General features: G+C 39.2%; 1 protein-coding gene across 1 annotated transcript; it reads left to right on the forward strand.

Annotated features, from left to right (window-relative positions):
- Positions 1 to 16475: 16475 nt before the first annotated feature.
- LOC101973265 (olfactory receptor 9A4) lies at positions 16476 to 17420 on the forward strand. Its single transcript, XM_005332442.3, has one exon. It carries the CDS (start codon positions 16476 to 16478, stop codon positions 17418 to 17420), a length of 945 nt encoding a protein of 314 aa, XP_005332499.2.
- Positions 17421 to 23828: the final 6408 nt, after the last annotated feature.

A 23828-nucleotide genomic window follows, 5' to 3' on the forward strand; every position in this document is an offset into this window, starting at 1 on the left:
ACTCAACATACCCAAATTTATAAAGATGAAGGCAGTGCTCAAAGGAACATTTATCGTCATAGCACTTGAACTGAAAAAGTAGGAAGATCTCAAAGCAATAACCTAAACTTACACATTAAGGAACTAGAAAAAGAAGAGCAGCCCAAACTCAAAGCAGAAGGAAAAAAAATAATCAAAATTAGAGCAGAGATCAAAGAAATAGAGAATAGAAAAATAAGCAGATAGAATTAATGAGGCCAAAATTGGTTCTTAGAAAGAGTAACAAAACTGACAAACCTTTAGATATACTAACAAAAGAAGAAAGACAACTCAAAATTATCTATAATCAAAAATGAAAAGAGATTACAGTTGATTTTTTAGAAATAAAAATATTATAATATTCTGAACAATCGTATGCCAACAAATTAGAAACACACTTGAAATTGGTAAATTCCTAGAAATACACAACCTACTGAATCATATTGAAATAGAAAATTTGAACCAACCAATTGAAAGGAAAGTGAGGAACCCAGAGAAGACAAACGAGTGAGAAATGAAAGACAGAGACCCATCAGAGATACACACGAGAGTTTATTTGTCAGAGTTGACAAATAAAGGCCATCTCTCCAGAGACAGTCAACACAGATTTGAGTTCTGGGACTTTTATGGGGCAGGCTTAAGGATTAAAGCCAGGCGGGTCCTAATGCCTGTGGTTAAGAGTAGGATTGGTATGAGGGAGTGGTGAGCCTTTCTCAGAAAGGCCTGGGGGTGGTAAAGTTAAGCTTTTTCTTAAAAATGGCAGTTGTCTTTTTAAAAAATTTATATATGACAGCAGAGTGCATTACAATTCTTATTACGCATATAGAGCACAATTTTTCATATATCTGGATGTATACAAAATGTATTCACACCAATTCATGCTTCGTACATGATCATCACATTCCACCATCATTTCTAACCCCATGGTCCCTTCCTTCCCTCCAACCCCTCTGCCATATCTAGAGTTCGTCTTGAGTTCCAAAGGAGACAATAGTCCCATTAATAAAAAATAAGTTAAAAAAATGGTGACTGCACTTAAGATGGCCATCCAGAGGCTAAGCAAGAAACTTACACCTATGACAAGAGATTAAATTTGTAGCAAAAACTCCCCTTCAGAACTGCTTTACTTCAATGGTGAATTCTACCAAATATTTGAAAGAAAATTAATACCAATCCTTCTCAAAATCTTCAAAAAACAGATAAAAAAGAATCTTGTAATTCTATGAAGTCAGCATTATCTTGATACCAAAGCCATATAACATCATATGAAATTTACAGATCAATATTCCTTATGAAATTGTCAAAATTCATAACAAAATACACATGGTATGAGTTTAGAGCATATTAAAAAGAATATATTTCATGACCATGTGGTATTTGGCCCAGAAAAAAAACAAGAGTGGTTTAATATAAGAAAACCAGTTGATATAATATACCACATTACTAGAATGAAGGAGGTAAAAAATCTCACACGATTATCTTTATGGATACTGAAAATGTAATTAACAAAACATAACTTTTATTCATGATAAAAATGCTCAGAAAACTAGAAATAGAAGGGAAGCTCCTCAATATAGTAAAAGACATATATAAAATACTCAGCTAACATTATATGCAATGTCAAAAAACTGAAAGTTTTCCCATTAATATCAGGAATAAGAATGACCACTGTTATCACTGAGATACAATTCAAAATTACTGGAAGTTCTAGTCAGAGCAATTAGGCAAAAAGAAAAGAAAAAATAGAGGGAAGAGAGAAAGGAAAGAAAAGAAGGAAGGAAGGAGAAAAATAAAGTCATTAAAATGCAAACATAAAGAAGCAAAATTCTCTGTTCAGAGAGGACATATTTGCATACACAGAAGACCCCAAAGAATCTACAAGCAAACTACTAGGACTAATAACTGAATTCTGCAGTTTCAGGGTACAAGCCCCAACACAATGAAAGTCTATTGTTGGTATCAATAATCAGCAATTCATAAAGGAACTTAAGAAAAAAATTCCATCTACAATAACTATAAGATCAGGTAGCGGCAACCAAAAGGAGGCAGATTTAAAATGCTGCTGAACAAGGCCTTACTGAGATTTGCCCTCAGGCAGAGCTCTCAGAGCAGCAGAGTGGGTGTAAGAAGTAGCTGCCAGGGCTGAACCAGACTGGGAATTTTTTTGGTTCTTTTGCGTGTGGGTGGGTTGCTTAATCATCTCAAACCTAAGAACCCTGCCTTTTTGATGATATAGGGCATCAAATTTCATCTGGCTACTTCTTGCTGGCTAGGGGCGCTGTGGGGAGTGGGTGGTTTGATGTTGGTTAGGTGAGGATGAGACTGTAGGGGTGTAGAAGCATCTGGTTGTAGGTCACTCTGGCAATTTCACCCACATAGTTTTGGGTGAACCTGAGGAGGCAGAGAGCAATCATTAATAAAAGCCTTATGACTAATATAGGAGTGAGAATGGAAGTTAGTCATGTAATGAGGGTTGAGTTTAGTCAGCCTGGCCAAGGGTCATTTGATTGTTGCTATTTAAGAATAGACAGCTTCCTCCTTTGTCTGCCATCAGGAGATCGAGGGCTTGATGGTTCTGTAATGAAACTTGGGCAATAGATGTTTGCCTTTGTTGGGAAGCCAGAGAGGCAGCTGATGCCTCTACCACTTCCTGAAGTTGTTGTTCAAGCTTCTGAGTTGCAGTTACTGCATAACCAAGTCCTCCTGCCCCCAGCCCAGAGGCAGTGAGTGAGGAGGTCAGGGAGAGTCCAACTACTACTGGTAGAAAGACAGCCCATCTTGTCCTGGAAATGGAGATAGTAACAAGCCATGTTAATTCAGCCTCACTGTACAGAGTTAATGAGGGACCAAGATGGAAGGAACACAAAAAGCAAAGGGCATGTTGAGGCTTAGATTTTTTGTTAGGGTAACATTGCACCAGAAAAAGAACCCCGGTGGAGCAAAGGTTGGGGAAGAGATGGAATAATCTGATCACAGGGTGCCGAACCAGAGGAAGTGCAGCAGCAGGAGAAATTCTCTGATGGGTTACAAAAAAGAGGTACTTTCTCAAAAGCTGGAGAGGGGGTCCTTGGGTCTAGTTGAGGTATTGAGAGGAAGATCAATGGGGATAGCAGTTAACGGAGTATGATCCAAACCTATGCAGAGGAAACAGTCTGAAATCAAACCCAGGGCCTCACACATGCTAGGAAAGTGCTCAACCACTGAGCCACAACCCCAGCCCTGGTTATATGAATTTGAGGGAACACTTGTAGATAAGTTCTCCATACTCTGATAGAGGCTGAGGGGTGCTTGGCAAAACGCCAAGAATAAAATTTACCATCAACACCAGAAGCCCATTTCAGGTCCCATGGGTCCCAAATAGTTTCTCTTAGCCAGGCCTATCTAGGAAGCATTTCTTGCATGAATTACAAGGGCACCCGCCACAGGTGTTAGGCTAGTGCTTACAAGATTCCTTGGTTTGGTCTGATATGAAACATAGCATTGCTGCACATAGGTGGGCCAATGTGGCTTGGTTGAATCCAGTAATGTTAGGGGTGACTGCCCAATTGCAGCCAGTGGAAGGGCAATCGCCTTGACCCATAAACTGAGAGCGGGTGGTGCCATCCTGCTGCCATGTCGCTTGGATGAGAAAGTGCCATCTATGGGTTGAGAGAGAAGTTTGAGAGAGATTAATGATTAGTAAAAGAAGAGGGTTGGCGAGAAAGCTTGAGTTTGGTCCAGAGCAGTCCCCAGGCAGAAGTCTAGGACTAGACATTTGGAACAGACGCCTTTTTAGGGTAAGAGACATGGAACCAGGGGGAGTGGCCCAAAGTCTTGACCACCGTTGGAGTAGTAAGTATGACTGTTTAGGGTTCTGTCCAGCAAGGTTCCAATGATTGAGGATGCAGCTCTCAAAGTAAGACTGCGTCACCCATTTGAAGGGGGTATGATTCAGTTTGTGGTTGTTCTGGGAATGAAGTAACAGATGGCACAGGAAGACACCGGTCTGCATTTTCCTTAGGAGTTTGTGTAGAAGTGTGAGATAGGGCATGTAGGACACAAGGGGAGAAGGAGTGACTGGAAAGCTGTGGTTGATTAAGAAAGAGAACCCATAGAGTAGCTCAAAGGGGCGAAGGCCTGAGGGGGCTGTAGGGGCTGCCCAAATTCGGGTGAGGGCCAACAGCAGGAGATTGGGCTAGGACAGCCTGAGTTCAATAGCAAGTTTAATGAGATGATTCTTGAGAATGCCATTAACCCTCTCAACCTTACCTGGGGATTGGGGTCGGTAGGGGATGTAGAGCCTCCAAATGATGTTGAGGCCTTTGGAGACTAGTTGAACAACCTGAGAAGTGAAGGCCTGATGGTTGTCTGACTGGATGGAGGCGGGAAGTCCAACCTGGAAATGATCTGCTCAATGAGGATGGAGGCGATGGTGTCAGCAGTTTCCCTGGAGGTAGGGAAGGCTTCTATCCAACTGTAGGAGAGTGCTATCCCCCAAGTCACAAGCAGTTAGTCCCTACCTCTTTGGGCAAGCCTTGGCACAGGATCTATCTTGGGGTAGGACTGTCCATGTCAGCTGTTGAGACCTAAAGGATGTAGGGTCTTCCCATGTGAAGGCAAAGTGGTAATAAGAGTCAGCATGGAGGGGCACTGTAAAAAAGGCATCTTTAAACCAGGTCAGTAAAGTGAGTGGTCGAAGCGGGATATGAGAAAGATGAGTGTAAGGGTTGGGAACCACCAGGTGGATGGGAATAACGGCTTCATTAATTAGGCAGAGGTCCTGGACTAAGTAATAGGCGCCTGAGGGTTTGCATACTGGCAATATGGGAGGGATGCAGAGGGAGTCAGTAGGGATGCGGAGTCCCTGGGCAAGTAACTGGTATATGATGGGTTTAAGTCCCTCCCTGTGGGTTTTGGAGATGGGAAATTGGGGATGCAAAGGAAATTTAGATTGGGGCTTCAGCTGGATATGGACTGGTTTGTGGTGGGAGGCTATGACCAGCTTGGAGATGTCCCAGACCTGGGGATTGACTAGGTCAGGGGGCAATGGCACAGTAGGTACTGTCAGGTTATTAGAGAGGGTAAAGATTAAAGGCAGAAAAAGATGGGTGGTGGTATTCTTGGGGAGTAGTTGGAAGGTAGCTCCTAGTAGTTGGAGAACTTCTCTGCCTAGCAGAGTTTCTGGACAAGGTGGAATGACCAGAAAAGAGTGTGTGAAAGGGTGTCCCTCCAAGGCACAGGCCAGCTTATCAGTTCGATTTGGGGAGGAGGGTTTGCCATCAATTCCCATAACTAAGACCTGGGAAGAGAACAGAGGCTCAGAGTGGGAAGGCAAGACAGAATAGGTAGCCCCCATGTCCACAAGGAAGGTTATGGACTTACCTACTCCTGGAGCATTACCCTGGGCTCGGTGAGGGTGATGGGGATCCTCAAGTCCAGGCTTCTTCAGTCTCCTGTGAGCCCCAATAGTTCAAGAGAAGGGACCGCCTGGCTGGTCATACCCCTGCGTGGAGTTTCTGAGAAAGGACCAGCCATGGTCCTTTCCAGTCACTCTTCAATGTTCTGTCTGCTTACATGTGAGGCATGGCCTGGAAGGGGAGGTGCTGTGGGCTTGGGCATTGGCAAGCCTAGTGACCTTTACATCCACATTTGCAGCAAGCCCCTTGTGGAGAGAAATGCTGGTTCCCCCAGGAAGATCTCACTGGAGCCGTAGGCCTCAGGGCCGCTGCCAAGGCCTGGGTTTGGAGTGTTACCTTTTTCTGTAACTGAGTCTGCTTTAAAGGCCATTTTCACCAGACCTCAGATAGGGTCTGAGGGCCCTCCTCAGCTCATTTGAGCTTTGGGTTAGCTGGTAAGAGGGCCTGGTGGGACGGGATGTGGAAACTGACAAGAGAAGAGAGGAGTGAATAGGTGGAAGAATCCATTGCAGGTGATGGGAGAAGGAAGGGTTTGTGGACAGAGGAATCATGGCTGCAGGAGAGGAGGAGGGGGAGGGGACGGTGTAGATAAGGGAGGGGAGGAGGGATAGCACTGCCTCGGTAGGGAGGGGGAAGACAGGAAGGTGGGGCTGAGAGCAGCTCGGGTGAATCTGAGAATGAAGAGGGAGAAATACAAGAACGATGGGAAAGGGGTTCCTTAGCAAGGAAAATTTTAGCAGTAGAACAGGTAGAGCAGAGGGGAGGATGGGAGCAGACCTCAAAAAGCCTGAATGTGCCTCCAGATGAAGGACTTCCGCCCACTTCCCTATCCAGCAAAAGAAATTGTTCAATTCAGTGAGGATTGAAAATCATAAGTTCCTTCTGGGGGCCAGTGTGACCCATTGTCTAAGTCACACTGGGACCAGGCCACAATGGAGTAAAAGACCAGGTGGTGACGGCTTAGGACTGAGTCCTAACTTGGCAAAATATCAATATAGACACCCAAAGGATTTTGGGGTCTAAGGAGGACTTGGTGTTTCCCATGACCTTCCGGCACCCTCCGGAGTGGGTGGGAGCCGAAGAAGGCATCCCAAATTCTGATCGCACTCACCCAAGGAATGGATAAATGCCGAGCAGGGGTTGAGGTGTCCCTGCAACCCACTGGGGGCTCATATGGATTGGAATGGCTCACACAAGGACTGGGACGTCTCCACAGTTCCCAGGGCCTTGAACGGAATGGGCAGGGGTCTATGGCACGCGAGTGACTTACAATAGAACCCCCGATGGAAAGGGGGTCAGAGGAAACAAGGGAACTTACCCCACTCCTTAGGAATTTCCTGGTTCATTTGAAGAGGAGGGTGGACCTCTACCCCAGATGTAAGATACGGAAGAGGCCCGAAAAGCCCTCCTGGGTTTCAGCACCAGATGTAAGGTCAGGCAGCGGTAACCAAAAGGAAGCAGATTTAAAAAGACCACTGACAGGGGCTTTATTGAGATTTCGCTCAGAACTCTCAGACCAGCAGAATGGGTCTAAGAAGAAGCGTACTGGGACTGGACCAGACTAGAATTTTTACTGGGCTTAGGGCAGGAAGGGAGGGCTAGGGACAGGAAAAGGGGTTTTTAGAGTCCCTTGTCCTATTGGGGTTGGTTGTGGAAGCTGGCTAAGATCCAGAATTGGTCAGGAGACCCTGCTGAATGACAGGCAGTTCCCTGGGTGCCTGATTGGTGGTTCTTTCATGTGCACGCAGGCGGATTGCTTAACATCTCAAACCGACCTAACAATAACAACCAAAATAAATGCCTTAGAATAAAATTAACCAAGGAGGTAAAAGAATTATACACTGAAAACTATAAAAATTGCGGAAAGAAATTAAAGCAGACTATTGTATAAATGAGACAGAGAAATGGCCTTTTGTATTTTGGCCCTAATTTCCTTATTTATTCACTACAAATTGAGACTTGTTAATCCAAAAGTCTGCTGGCACCAAATTGTTTTTTACCAAGCTAGTTATTTTAAAAAGCCTATCTTAGTGCATTTTCCATTTCTTTATTCTTTAAGAATAGAGGTTTATTTAGATTGCAGTTCTGGAGCCTTCTGGTGAGTGCATTCTTGCTGCAAGATAACAAGCAGAAAGCATGGCATGGTGAGACAGAGTAGGCATCATACTCTTAGTTTCATGTTCTCTTCTTCTAAAATCACTAATGCCATTATGAGGTCTCCACCCTCATGACCATATCAACTCTCAATTACCTTCCAAAGACTCCACCTCCAAATATCATTAGCATATGAATTTGAGAATTAAGTTTCCAACACATAAACTTTTAGAGGACACATTCAAACCATCATTCTTCCCTAGTCCTGAAAAATGATGTTCTTCTCACTTGCAGTGTACATTTCATTATTGTAGCCTCAAAGTCTTAACTCCTTCCTGCACCAATTGAGTCTCATCTGAATCAGATATGGATGAGACTCAAGGTATGATTCATCCTGAGGTAAATTTCCTTCAGCTCTGAGCTTCTGAACTCAAAATAAGTTATTTATATCAAAATTAAAATAGTGGAACCACCATAGGATGGACATTCCTTTTCCAAAAAGGAGAAATAGGCAAGAAAAAAGGAGGAATAGTCCAAAACCCAACAGAGAAAAAATATTGTTTTAAAGCTGAAGAGTAATCATCCCTGACTCTATGTTTTGCTTCCTGTGCACATTGGTTTAGGGGTTGGGACCACAAACACTCAGGCAACCCTGCCTCCATGGCTTTGGTGGGCTCAGATTATACTTCACCACTCTCAGGCTAGCTTTGCATGTTGGTAGCTATACAGTTCTGGGTACTTGGCAGCAACCCTGCTTCCATAGTCTTACTAGGCATTTTCCTATTGGGGACTCTTTTTGGTGGCTACAGCTCCATCCATCATTTTCCCACAGCATACCCCAGGTGGGAACTCCCGGGGGACCACTGAAAGAAGTCTGCCTGGGCCCTCAGACCATCCTCAAGATCTCTTGAATTCTAGATTTGAAAGCCATGATTATATAGCTTTTTCATTCTATAGGCTTGCAGAGTTAATGCCACACGGATGCCACCAAGTTTTAATATTTGTGCCCTCTGAAGCAACAGGCCTAGCTACAGGTGGAACAGTTGAGGAATGCTATACCAGAATGTAGGGAGGAGACTCCAGATAGTACTGAGCATTAGCCTGTGAAGGGTGCGTTGGGCTGTCTCCTGAAACACTTCTGTCCTTCTGGAGCTCTGGTCCTAGGAGAGGAAAGGTTGCTTCAGAGATTTTCTGTGGGGAAAAACGTATACACATGTATTTTTAGTGGGAGTACAAATTAATGCAACCACTCTGGAAATGCTTTCAGCATCTTTCTTCCATCATTGTCTTGATGATCCCTTTTAACTATATTAATCTCCTTAGCAGAAATCACTTGGTCACACCCTTATTTTCTTCTCCTAAAAAGAAGAAAATTTTATAATCACAACAGAAAATGGACTAACACAGGAAATTGGTACCAAGAAGTGGGATTGTTACTATACAAATACCTAAAAAATGTGGTATTTTCTTTCATTCTCTAGTATATATCCACATTGTGAAATTTTCAAATCTTTCTGCTGTTTCTTTTTTAATTGTAAATTCTGCCTTTAAAGCATCTCTTTTCCCTCTGTTTCACTGTTAGTAGTTAAAAGTGGCCACTGACCTCCTGAATGTTTTGCTGCTTAAAAATTTCTTCTGCCCAATATCCTCATTTATTGCTCTTAAGGTCTGAATTCTGTAAAGTCTTAGGGCATGGACAAGGGAGGTCTTTACTTCATGTTCCAGTACGTTGTCCTTTAGTTCCATTTGAGACCTCATCATAATGGCCTTTACTGTCCACATTTCTGTCAGTATTCTGGTTGTGATCATTTAGGTAATCTGAGAAGTTCCAGATTTTTCCTAGGTTTTTCTTTCTCTGAATGTACCTCATACACCTTTAAAGCTGTATTTGTGGCAATTCACTTCAAAACTGTTCTAGCCTCCTTCCATTACCCAGTTCCAAAGCCACTTCCTGCTTCCATAGTCTTACTAGGCATTTTTCTATTGGGGACTCTTTTTGGTGGCTACAACTCTGTTATGGTCTGTAAACAAGTCAGGATGGCACCTGGCATGCAGCCAGACTGTGGCACAACTCCATCCAACATTTTCCCACAGCATACCCCAGGTGGGAACTCCAGGGGGACCACATTTTTAGGTATTTGTATAGTAACAATCCCACTTCTTGGTACCAATTTCCTGTGTTAGTCCATTTTCTGTTGTGATTATAAAATGCCTGAGTTTGGAAAATAGATAAAACATATTTGCCTCATAGTTCTGGAGATGGGGAGGTGACAGAGCATGGTGCTAGCATCTGCTTGGTGTATGGTGGGGGCCTTCTTATTGTATCATAACATACAGATGGCATCCCATGATGAGGCAGAGCAAGCATTCCAAATTAGATATCTCTTCCTTATCTTATAAAGCCACTAATGCCATGATGGAGGTTCCACCCTTATCACCTCATCTAATCCTAATTATGTCCTAAGTCCCAAAGACCCCCACCTATAAATACTGTTATTATTTTTTTCTTTTGATATAGGCAATTGAACTCAGGGGCACTCTACCACTGCGATATATTTCCAAACTTTTTTATTTTTATTTTAATACAGGGTATCACTAAGTTTATGAGCACCTCACTAAATTGCTGAAGTTGGACTCTAATTTGTGATCCTCCTGCCTCAGTTTCCTGAGTTGCTGGGATTACAGGTGTGCACCACATGTAAAGGAATGAAACTTGATGCCAATCTTTCACCTTGCACGAAAGTGAACTCAAAGTAGGTTAAAGACCTAGGAATCAGATCAGAAACTTTGCAACTGCCAGAAGAAAATGTAGGTCCAACACTACAACATAATGGCATAGGTGTTGACTTTTTTTTTTTTTAACAAGTATCCACTAAAGTGCAAGAAATACACCAAGAATCAATATGTGAAATGGCATCAAATTACAAAGCTTCTGCACAGCAAAGGAAACAACAGCAAGAAAAGAGAGCTTATAGAATGGGAGAAGATCTTTGTCACCTGCTCCTCAGATAGGGGAGTGATATCCAGAATATATAAAAAAAACTCAAAAAACTTAACATTCCCCCAAATAAATAACTGCATTAATAAATGGGAAAAGAACTAAACAGGCATTTCTTAAAAAAAGAATTATAAATGTTAGATAAATATGTGAAAAAATGTTCAACATCTCTAGCAGTCAGGGAAATGCAAATCGAAACTACACAGAGTTTTTTTTCCTCACTCCAATGGCAATTAGTAAGATTATGAATAATAATAACTGTTGTCAAGGATGTGGGAAAAAAGGTATACACATGCATTTTTGGTGGAAGTACAAATTAACGCAACCACTCTGGAAAGAAGTGTGGAGATTCTTAAAAAACTAGGAGTAGAACCACTATATTATCCAGCTATCCCACTCCTCAGAATATATCTAGAAGTTCTAAAATCAATGAACTATAGGGAGATCAATGTTTATAGCAGCACAAAAGCCAAGCTATAGAACCAATCTAGGTACCAATAAACATATAAATGTATTAATAAAATATAGTATATACACATTATATATATATTTATATATATATATACACACATACACACACAATGTGGTATCTATACATAATATGATATACATGCATAAAAACTTTTGTTTTTTCTTTTATCTATAATTCCAGTTTATTCTATTTCTATGTTCTTTAAAAATGTTTAACCATTAAAAGTTTTTACAAACATTATTTCATCATAATGTATTACTTTTTGCTTTTTTCTATTGTATGTGATTTTGTGTACATGTATGTGGTGTGTGTGTGTGTGTGTGTGTGTGTGTGTGTACTAACTGCTTAAATAAAATTTTAAAAGTATATGTATGTTATTGTAATTTTACCTCCATATTAATTGCTTCCTTTAACACTTGTTTACTATTTAGCGCTGATTTGTCTTAGGTGGGGTTCAAGTGTACATGGGTTCAAGTTGATTAGATCTTATGGCTGCTGATCTGCTCATACCTTGGCCCCTCTTTTCTCCTCTTTTCATTCTTTTCCCCTACTAAGTCAAATTTTCTGATTCCTACTTCCTTTCTTTGTTTATTTTATTGCTCTCAGTTAATCTTTTATTCTTTTTTATAGTCAACATCTGCTACCTACCTCTTCCTTCTCCTCTGATCATTTTTAAAAAAAAAATTTCAAACTTTTCTCCAATGTTTCCACCCTATATTTTCTTTACTTAAGAAACTGTGATCCCACTGAACAATAGAGTTAGGTAGTTGATGCAATTAATACTCCATCCATGTTGAGATGATTATTAATGCAGTACATGACATAGTAGACCCTTGATGTTGAAGGCTGGATCTAGTTCAAAGTTTTGTATTACTGGTACTAATGTTAATCATTGGCCCCATCATTCCTATATAGGTGGCAATTAATGTTACAGATGTCAAAGTAGTCTCTGGCATTTATTTTTATATGTCAGTTACTAACATTGGTACTACTCCTAGTTCGCTGCTCCAAGAGGGAATGAAAAGTGACTGGGACACTTCAAGCCTACAGAGAAGAGACCATGATGTTGAAGAATTCTCACAATTTAGCCAAACAATAATAAATCTCACCCACACAAGATTTAACTCCAGATGAACCTAACATAATTTCAACTCATAGAAGGAGGAGATGAAATCCTCAAAAAAAAAAAAAACCAACAGAATCTAAGGAGGAATAACCAGAACCAATGACCTAAAGTTCCCCTCACCTTGACATCTATACATACATAAAAAACAGAGAAATCTCAGAATTAAAAAAAAAATTTAAAAATTACACATGTAAGGACATGTATTTTAAAGAGAAAGGGGAATCCATTCAATTGCTGCAGAAGTCCAGGATCTCTGAAAACATCTCCCCCCAAAATTCAAAACACAGACTCCAACAGATAGAGAAGTGAATGACTTTCCAGAAAAAGGTTATAAAATTAATTATTAATAAGTTCAGTGAACTAAAGGAAGACCTAAGAAATAAGAGAACCAATGCAGGAGAGGAATACCACTTAAATAAAGAAATAGAAATAGTGAACAGAAGCCAATCAGAGCCCAAATGAATGACACAATGAATCAAATTAAAAATTCACTTGGAAGCACCACCAACTGAATAGATTTTGTAGAAAATAAAACTTCAGCCTTCAATGACAGAACATCAATTCTTAAAGATAGGATACATGAATTGAGTATATGGAATACAATAAAGGGGAAAATAGTAGAACATGACAAGAATATACAAGAAATATGGGACAACATCAAGAACCAAACATAAGAATCACTGGGATAGAAGAGAACATGGAGATACAAGTTAAAGGAATTAAGAGCACTTTCAATGAGATTGTTGCATAAAACTTTCCCTATATCAGAAATGAGAAACATATACATACAAGAGACGTACAGAATTCCAAACAGACCAGACCAAAAGAGAAGTTCTTCATGTCACATCATAATCAAAATGATTAATATAGAATATAAGGGAAGAATATTAAAAAGCTACCGGACAGAAACATTAGGTTACATTTAGAGGTAAATCAATAAGGCTTAAATAAAGAAATAGAAATAGTGATTTATCAACACAGACACTAAAAGGCGGGCCTGAGATGAGATATTTCAAGCTCTAAGAGAAAACAACTGCCAACCAAGAATGCTATACTGAGAAAACTTTAAGTTTATAAACTAAAGAATACATGACAACAAAGCCAGCACTACAAAGAATCATCAAATACAAAATACATGCAGAAGACCCCCCAAAACAATACCCAAACTCACAAATAAGTGAAGTTCAATAGACAATTAATAAGCTAAGTGATAATCAAGACAGAATTAAATATAACAAAAGATCAAAGTGATAGCAAACCACAAACACATATCCATGGTAGAATGAATGAATATAAATGGTTTTAACTTTTCAATTAAAAGACATAGACTAACAGAATGGATCAAAAAACAAGGTCCAACTATATGCTGTTTGCAAAAGACTCATCTCATAGGCAAAGATGCTCACAGACTGAAGGTAAAATGATGGGAAAAAAGCATTCCATGAAAAATGGATTTCACAAACAAGCTGAAGTAGCTATCCTTGACAAAACTGATCTCAAGCCAAAATTAATCAGAAGAGACACAGAACGCCATTACATCCTGATTAAGGGTAAAAAACATCAAGAATATATACCAATAGTAAATATATATGCCTCAAATGTCAATGCACCCAGTTATATTAAAAATATACTCCTTGTATTATATTTTACTCATTAAATCTCAAATAGATTCCCAACACAATACTACTGGATGATTTCAACATACCTTTATTATCAAAGCATATAGTCAATAAGGATATATCCAATCTAAATACTATTGTAAATCAAATGGGCCTAATAGAAATTACAGAATATTTCACCCTCAAACTGCTGAATTCACTTTCTTCTCAGCAGCTTATGGAACCTTTTCCAAAATACATCATATTCTAGGTCAAAATACAAGTCTTAGCAAATATATATATATACACACACACACACATACACACACATTATATATGATATATGTGAGGACAGTACCTTTCCTAAAATATCATTTATCTAAGAATAATACATAGAGATAATCATGTGCATACACAGAAAATTTCTTATATAGTTATACTATAAACTTTAAATAAATTTATAGCTCTAGGAGACAGATCAGGAGGATCAAGCAGATAGAGCATTATATCCTCTTAAACAGTTCTATTTTTTAAAATATGACCAGTGGTAATCTTATGATAAGTGAGTTATTTCTCAAAATACACAAGTAAATATTTTACATGAAATTTTGCCACTTTATTCAGCATCCCAGCCATTCCCACTTTTATGTAGTATTTCGTGTCACTCCCCAACATTGGTTCTTCATTTTTTAACCCTTGGATTCAATCATCTCGGAGAGGTGGAGGACTTGAAGATTTGTGAGGAAAATGTATGGCTAAGCAGCTGCATTGCCATGCATGTGTGGAGGGATTGGAATGGACTGTGTAAAAAATTGTGAAGTTGGAGTAGTGGCAAATCCCCTCTATTTTTCATGTACTGTGCATCATACAACTGCAGATTGAGGACATCTGATTAGAGAGTGACTATATCATGTGGGAAGATAGATTTTATAAAAGCTTGGAGATGCAGAGAGTTTTTGAGAGAAATTCATCTGGTAGCTTCTACATTTTTAATATTTGTCTTGAAGTCCCTAGTAGGTACATCAGCTTGGGGTTACGTAGGGCTAAGTTGAATCAGGGCATACAAAAAAAAAAAAAAACAGATCAGATAGTGAACACTGCACAGCATGGTTATTTGGTAGTAACTTAAAGCCTGAAAGATGGCAAAGCCTGGGTATTGAGAAGTTCCTGATAAGGGAGATTTCAAGTTTGTTGATTAAACAACTTTTTAGTGTTCTTAAATTTGATTAGCCTCAGGAGAGAAAGGTAAAAGTTTTGTTCAGTTTTCTTCCTTCACTACATCCCTAGTGTGTCTCTGAACTTGTGCAAATTGTTCCTCAGTGAATAACTGTCCTTGGAGACAGATAAATGGAAGAAGGAAGCAGAGAATAAGAGAGATAGAGAAGGCTGAGCTCCCCCCAGCACTAGAATTTCTGAGCTTCTTCCTAAGCTCTGAGTGTGGGCAGGGGTCTTCACTATGAATGGAGATAGTAGTAGCTGCTCTTTCTCCTGACCACAGCTCTGTGCTAGCCAGGCAAGAGACAGTCTAAAGAAGATCCCTGGAGAGTTGTGGAACTTTACAGTTAAGTCCCCTTCTCTGGAGGTAAGTGTCGTCCAGGGGTTCCTTCTTGTGAAGTAGAGAGTTGGAGAACATCATCATGTAAGGACTGGACTTGACGGTGTGCTAGAATAGACACTTGCAACCTGAAGAACGAATGAGGTAGCTGTATGCAGGGTGAGCTCTATGTCAACTCCTCCATAGCAGAGGGCAGGTCGCCCTTCTCTCTGCCTGTTATGGCATACTCAGTGCTCTGCCTTTGCCTATGATCCTGCCCTCTCACTCTGCCTGATCTTCCTGTATCTGCTTTCTATTCTGTAGAGATCTCCACCAACAGAGAGTGCAGGTTGACTGCATTTTAGAGAGGAGTGAATGGGAAAATGCCAGTCAGACTGGTTATCTCTGTTCATTCACTGATTTTTAAAATCTACTTTTTAATGTATTCATTTAAACTATTTATAGAGTTCTTCTTGGCATTGGTGATGTAGGGAAGACAAAGTGAATGACATATATAAGAACCTAAATTTGAGGTTAATTAAATTTGAGATTTTTGAGGCCAAACCTTTTCTCTGATAAGCGGATGTTAATCCATAATGGGTGAGAGGGAAAATGAAGGAACTTTGGATTGTGCAGAGGGGAGTGAGGGTAGGGTAGGGGGTGTGGAGGTGAGATGAACAGTGGAATGAGATGGAAATTATTACCCTATATACACATATGATTACACTGCTGGTGTGACTGCACCATGTTCAGCCAGAGGAAGGAGAAGTTGTGCTCCAATTGTGTACAATGTGTCAAAACGCATTCTACTGTCATGTATAGCTAATTGGAACAAATTTAAAAATAAAATAAAATTTTAAAAAATTTGGGATTTTGAATACAAATTAATAAACAAATCAAGTATATGATTTGAGATATGGATGAGAGCCAATAGTAAGAAAAATACAGTGTAATAGAGGTTAGAGAGTGAAGGTGTGCTATGTCATTTTAGAGAGGATGAGAGGAGATGACCTATGAAAGGAAGCTGTGCAAAGACCTGAATGAGGTGAGGGAAGGGGCCCAGGCATGCTAAGGGACCCTTGTTTGTGTTCTGATATTCTCCAAGAATTCTGGAGAAAATAGGTGGTCACAGAAGAGTGGATGTGGATTTTTTTCCAAGCTGCTGGGGATGAGAAGCAGTATTCTCTCTCTCTCTCTCTTGCCCTCTAGATTACACAAGGAACCAGGATTCTGAACTAAATGTTGGGGAATTATTCTAGTGCCACAGAATTTTATCTCCTTGGCTTTCCAGGCTCTGAAGATCTACACCATATCCTTTTTGCTATCTTCTGCCTCTTCTACTTAGTGACACTAATGGGAAACATGGTCATCATCACGATCGTCTGTGTTGACAGACGTCTCCAGTCCCCCATGTATTTCTTCCTCGCTCACCTCTCTGTCCTGGAGATCCTAGTCACAACCATAGTCGTCCCTGTGATGCTTTGGGGATTGCTGCTCCCTGGGACGCAGACAATATCTCTGACTGGATGTGTTGTCCAACTCTTCCTGTACCTTGCCGTGGGGACCACAGAGTTCACACTGCTTGGAGCGATGGCTGTGGATCGTTACGTGGCTGTGTGTAACCCTTTGAGGTACAACATCATCATGACCAGCCGCACCTGCAACTCTGTGGTAATTGTGTCATGGGTGTTTGGATTCCTTTTTCAAATTTGGCCAGTTTATGCCACATTTCAGCTTACCTACTGCAAATCAAACGTGGTAAACAATTTTTTCTGTGATCGAGGGCAGTTGTTCAAACTATCGTGCAATGACACTATTTTCACAGAGTTTATCCTCTTCTTAATGGCCATTTTTGTTCTTTTTGGTTCTTTGATTCCTACAATTGTCTCCTACACCTACATCATCTCCACCATCCTCAAGATCCCCTCGGCCTCGGGCCGGAGGAAAGCCTTCTCCACCTGTGCCTCCCACTTCACCTGTGTTGTGATTGGCTATGGCAGCTGCTTGTTCCTCTATGTGAAACCCAAGCAAACGCAGGCGGCTGAGTACAACAGGGTAGTATCCCTGATGGTTTCAGTAGTGACCCCTTTCTTGAACCCTTTCATTTTCACGCTCCGCAATGACAAAGTCATACAGGCCCTTCGGGATGGAATGAAACATTGTTGTCAGCTATTCAGGCACTAGCCTTACCCTGAGGCATTTCACATGGCAAAACACTTGTATGGATTCTAGAATAATCTAAGAAGGGGTTATATATCTTTGAACATCATCATAATCATTATCATTGTTAAATAATCCATGTTCAAAATGACTTTTAAGTTATGACTTTTTAACATGGTTAGTTATCATTGAAAAAAATATATATATACTTTCTCAAATTACAAATGTTTCACATAAAACGTTAATTAAACATTTTAGTATAAAAGTAATATGTGTGTGATTTCTAAACAGGAAAGATAAGGAACAGTATTCTCTGACTACAGAACTGAATGACTACTTTATCCCAAGTTCCTGAATCCTCTTCCTGAAATTGTTCTGTATTTTATGTGGATTGTGTAAAGCTTCTTATTCCTTTTCTGCTCAAGCATATTCTCTTGATTTTGTCCTAAAAGCCCTGTTCCTGTGGTACTACTCTGTATTTTCTTGACTGGTAGAGTTAAGAGAGTAGAGCCATTCCACAATTCTGGACCCAGAGGTGGTCATTTTTTAATATCTACACATCTCTAACGTGTAGGCTTTCTCAGAGTGTTAGAGGAGCAGCCAGGTAAGGAAGTATTCTTTTGCCTGTAACACCCAGATCATGCTGCTGCCACAAAGCATGTGGGCAATAGAGTTGTATTCCGGAAGCTCAAGGGAGAGCTGGGCTTGACTATGGCAGCTGCATATTCCTCTGTGTGTTCCTAGGCTGAATGGGGCAATGCAGAGGGCGGAGGAAGAGGCAGCCTCTGGTCTCTCTTCCTGTGTTTCTCTGTCTTCAGTCTCTGCAAGGTCCGTGGCACTTCCTTTGTCCTCTTTTATTTGTTCATTCTCTCCTGCCCACTCTCTTTGCTGATTTCTCTTTGTGTTACTCTTTCGGTGGCTCCAATTTTGCAAAGTATTCCTGGGCTCTTCTTTTCCTTCCCTCCTTACAAACCCCAGGCCTCCAGGCCATTGTCCAGCTTTCCACTGTGCTGCTCTTTCCAGCATTGGATATCACCTTTCCCCCAGTTCAACTCACGGTATTCCCAATCAGCGTATCCACTTCTTATGACATAGGCACAAATTTATCCAGAACAGCATCTAGTAACAACCAAATATTGATACTGAATGCAATGTCAGTATGTGACTGGTTAAATAGTATTTTATTCATATGTTGAAGTTTTATGCAACTGTAACAGGAATGAATATTCTTTCTGCAATGAGTAGAAACTGATCTCCAAGCTGTACTGCTAAGTGAGAAGAACAAAACACATTGAATTTAATATTCAAACTTTTATGAAAGAAAGGGGTAGAAATGAGTAATATATTCATATTTGCCATGTTTGCTTGTGGAAGGTATCATAAGAGAGTAATAATTGATTGCTATGGAATTGTGGAAGTGGGAGTTGGCAGATGGGGTGAGGGAGGCAGTGAGATTTTCATTGTATGCCTTTTAGTATTCTTATTTTTGTAACCATGTGTATGTACTTCCTATACAAAATAAAGAATTTAATTTCTCTTATGCACCTTAAAAGATGTATTCATTCAATATTCCACTTGTTTTAAAGACTTCAATAAGACTTATTTAATCACACACATATATTTCTCCAACTGAGGATATATTTGGTTAAGTGGAGGCTGATGTTAAATCCAAACATATTGGGAAATCTCTCCAGAGCTTAACATAGAAACTGGGACCTCAAGAAAAATATTAAGAAATGGAAGTGTATGTGTATATGACTACACACTCTCCTTAACATAACCTTATGCTCTAGAATGCCTGATATGGAGAAAATATTACTCTTGGAAGAAGAGGATACTGTCCATTGTAAGGAAGTCTGTTCTGACATAGTAATTACTTTATCTGTGTACGAGGAACCAATGTCTTGACTCATTTACCTTTGGCTTTCGGGGCAATAGATTCTTATTATGCTAAGTATCTTTCCATCTTCTCCAAATTTATTACAGAAATACTTGTTTTACATGTATAGTAGTCAGAGTAGAATTGATATTTCATATTATGAAATATATGATATTTCATATTATTCCTGTTAGAAGCACTTCTCACATCTGGTCCTAGGCCTTCCCTATTGATTTCATCAAAGAGAGACCCACTTGACATCCAAGCCATGCTTTAACAACCCAGAAATTCTGGGAAGTTACTGACCAGTGGGTACATTTTTGAAAGTAGAAGACAGTAGATAATTTTTCCTTTTAAAGGAAATAGTCATGAGACAAAATTTAAACATATTCTAGTGTAGGTAGAACCCCAAATCCTGTAGTAAATTGCTCTTAGTAACATGAAAATTAACAATGCAGACTTTTATGGTTTTATAGGCTTCTCTCTCAGCTTCAAATCCTTTGTCACTCATGCCTGCTCTCATGGAATGCATTTATTAGTGAAATAACAACTCTTAAATTCTTGACCTCTGGGAACCTAAGCTAAGAAATAATGCTTAAATATGGCACTTAACTTTTTATTTATAAACAAAGAAGAACTCATTTCAGCCATAAAACAATGACATAGGTTAATTTCTATTACTACATACAGATGGTAATTGACTTGCTCAAGATTGTATTGTTAGTATGTGGGGTCTCCAGAGTTCATCTCTTAACTGCTAAATAACCTATACTAAATAGTCTAAACTAAATCCTAAATAGCCTATACTACTAACTCATGAAATGCTAATTGCATATCTTTGTCTGAATTACTTGTTATTCGTTCTTTTATCAGTTAGGATAGGCTAGGTTACGTTATGGTAAAACCTTAGCATCTTTGTGGTTTGCAACAACAAATGTTTATTTTGTTCCCATTATTTGTCTACAGTTGGTCAGTTGCCCCTCTGTTCCTTGTTGTATTCATTATAGGACATGCTAAAGGGGCAGCCTTAAACAGGGTATAGGCTTGTTTCAAGGCAGTAAGAAAAGAGTATAATCAGCTGTTGTCAGATTTCACTGGGAAGAAGAAGTCCTGAGGCTAAGACTTCTGTGCTTCTATAATGAATTAAAGAATGGAAAAAAAATAGAACACTACTTTCAATAATGTGTTTAAAAACTCAACACCTGGTAAAACTGAATATTCATATGAAAAGGGATGTTTTTGGAATCTTACTTTATGCTAAGCAAAAATTATTTCAAAATGATTTAAATATCTAGATAGGAGACAAAACTATAATACTCTTAGAATAAAGCATAAGTGGAAAATTTCATGACATTGAACTTGACAATGATTTCATGACTATTATGCCATAAGCATAGGGAGCAAAAGAAAAAAATATTTGATTTCATCAAAATTAGAAACATTTGTATGTTAAGGAAAAAGTCAAAAGTGAAAAGGCAACCAACAGGATGAGAAAATATTGGTGAACCATATATCAGATAAGAGAATTGTATCCAGACTATATAATGAGTTCTTATAACTCAATAAAAAGACCACTCAATTTTAAAATGAGCAAAGTATCTGAATAGATATTTCTCCAAGGAGCATCCACAAATAGGCGACAAGTTCATGAAAAGATTCTTGACAAAATTAAGCATTAAGGGAAATGTACATCAAAGTCACAATAAGATACCAGTTGATTCACAGTAGGATAGCAAGGATCAAAAAGTTAAACAATGGCAAATGTTGGCAAAGATGTGGGAAAAAATTGCAAAGCACACATACCACTGATGGAAAGGTATATTAGTGCAGTTGCTTTTCAAAAACTGGCAGTTCCTCTAACAATTTGTCATAGAATTACCGTATGACCCAGAAATTCCACTCCTGGGTTTATTTCCAAGAGAATTGAAATCATACACTTAAAAATTTGTTCATGAATGTTTATAGTGGCATTATTTATAAGAGTCAAAAGATGGAAGCCACCCAAATGCCCATGATCACACACCATAGAATATTATTCAGCTACAAGAAGGGTTACTGGTTGTATTAGTTAGCTTTTTGCTACTATAATAAATATCTGAGAGGATCAACTTATAAACAAAATTTTTATTTTGGTTCCTAGTTTTGGAGGTTTCAGTTCCCACATCATCAGTTGGCCCCATTGCTTTTGGGCCTTTGGTGTGACAACACATTATCATAGAAGCACATGGTGGAACAAAACCACTCACCTCATGTATACAGAGCAAAAGAGATGAAGAAGAAGGGGTCAGAGAACCACAATCCCAATCAAGGTTATTACCCCAGTGACCTAATGACTTCCAAGTAGGTCCTACCCTTTAAAGATTCTACCATCTCCCATACCACCATCATAGGGAACAACCCTTTAGCACATGGATCTTTGGGGGACACTTAAGATCCAAACTATAACACCAATACATGCTACAACATTGAGGAACCTTGAAAACATTATGCTAAGTAGAAGAAGGCAGTCAAAATAGACCACATATTATAGACTCCATTCATATGAAAATCCAGAATATGAACATCTATGGAGATAGAAAGTTGGTGAGTGGTTGCTCAGGGTTGAGGTGAATAAAAGGATAGGACAGTTGTAGCTTTTTGAGGTGATGGTTGCACATATAGCTGTGAATATATTAAAAAATTGAATTGTTCATTGCAAATGAGTGCATTTCATGGCATGTGAGCTAAATAAAGCTATTAAAATTAGATGTAGTAATGTTAGTTGGTAGGGAAGTGCTATAAAAGAAAGAGAAATAGGAATGAAAGAAAATATCTTTTAGGGGGAGTGTTGAAATTATAAGGTTGTCAGGGAAAGATAGAGAGGGAAAGATTGTGAGATACTTAGAAATCTGTGAAAGACCATTCCAAGCATGGTGAATAATAATAAATGGAGAGATCCTAGGGAATACAAAGGCAAAGATGCTGGAATGGAGCAAGCAAAGGAGAATGTAAGGGAATATGAAAATGGAGAGGAGTAATGGAAATGTAGATCATATTCAGCCTAGTAAGTAAGCCTTTTAAAGACTTTACTTTTTCTAATAGTGAGTTGGAAAACTATTTCAGAGTGACACAGCTTTTTCTGTGTAAGAGACAACCACAAAACTCCAATGGAGTACAGCGATAAACTTTTATTTCATGAATTATAGTTTCAGCTGATCTAGGCTAGGCTTAGCTGGTGGTGCTGATGACCTCAGAAAGGTTTGTTGATGAGTCTAAGGGTTGGATGAGGGTTGACTGACCTTGGCTAGTCCCACATATGTAGCCATGAAAAGTATGGCTTTGATCTCCATGTGGATTGACCACAGAATTTTTGAGGCACCCTTCTCTGAATTGGGCAGATTTTTATCTGCATATTATAAATGAGTACACAAATTCTGAGAAACTAATTGGCTTGCTTACATTCAGCTTCTAGCAAATAGAAAAGTTACTTTTTGAATGAAGATCTCAACTTCAAGTCCTCCACAAAGTGCATCTACTAATGTTTATTGCCATTAGATATATAAAGAGGATCTATTTTCATATGTACAAGAATTTCGTGAGATGAGTATCACTGCCCCATTTTATAGGTAAGGAAATTAAGAAATATGTACAGATTCACACAGCATATTAGAAGCAAAATCAGAACTTTAACCCAATGATTAACTACATATTCATTTTTTGAAAACCCTACCACTTTTGCCTAATAAACGTCACATTTATTCACTTTCTTGAGGATACTGAGACCCCTCTACAATAAAGACTTTATATCAAAGTCCACATGTCTCCTGCGTACTTTATAGTCTTATCCTTACCCCAACTCAGTGGGCTTTTTCAGAACTTGCACAGAAGTATCTTCTTTTCTTTTGGGAAATTACTAGATGTCTACATTTCCTGGCCTTTGAAGTTTGTTATTACTCTGTCATAAAACAGAAGTGTGGCAATTACAGTTCTCTTTTCTCAAAATAGAAGGATTGTGATTTCCTTCTGTTTTCTGAGTTCTGGGACTTACCTGTGGTTAGAATTCAGTTGATTCTTTTTTTAAGAGGGGGAGAGAGAGAGAGAGAGAGAGAGAGAGAGAGAGAGAGAGAGAGAGAGAGAGAGAGAGAGAGAGAGAGAGAGAATTTTTAAATATTTATTTTTAAGTTTTCAGTGGACACAACATCTTTATTTTTTTTAATGTGGTGCTGAGGATGGAACCCAATGCCCCATGCATGCCAGGCAAGTGCGTCACCACTTGAGCCACATCCCCAGCCCTCAGTCAATTCTTTTCTTCACCGTAGACTCAGCCTTTCCGTGCTCCTCTCCTGTGGCATTTATTTGTTAAAACCACCAGAGAATTTGTATTTCCACAGGGTACTAACATAATTCTGATATTTGTTCCATTCCAAACTCAAAATATTTCTGGTAACCTCCTTCAGGCAACTTCTAACAACTACTGTTATCTCATTTATAAAAATTCTAAATGACTATGCCAATGAACCAACAATTATGAAACCTAGGAATTTCGAAACAGTACTTAGTGTTGTAATAAAAGA

The sequence above is a fragment of the Ictidomys tridecemlineatus genome, chromosome 2 (genome assembly GCF_052094955.1).
Source record: "Ictidomys tridecemlineatus isolate mIctTri1 chromosome 2, mIctTri1.hap1, whole genome shotgun sequence".
Lineage (NCBI taxonomy): Eukaryota > Metazoa > Chordata > Mammalia > Rodentia > Sciuridae > Ictidomys > Ictidomys tridecemlineatus.

What these genes read in the sequence shown, in the direction of transcription:
- LOC101973265 (XM_005332442.3), top strand. Translation starts at nt 16,476, where the DNA reads ATGTTGGGGAATTATTCTAGTGCCACAGAATTTTATCTCCTTGGCTTT.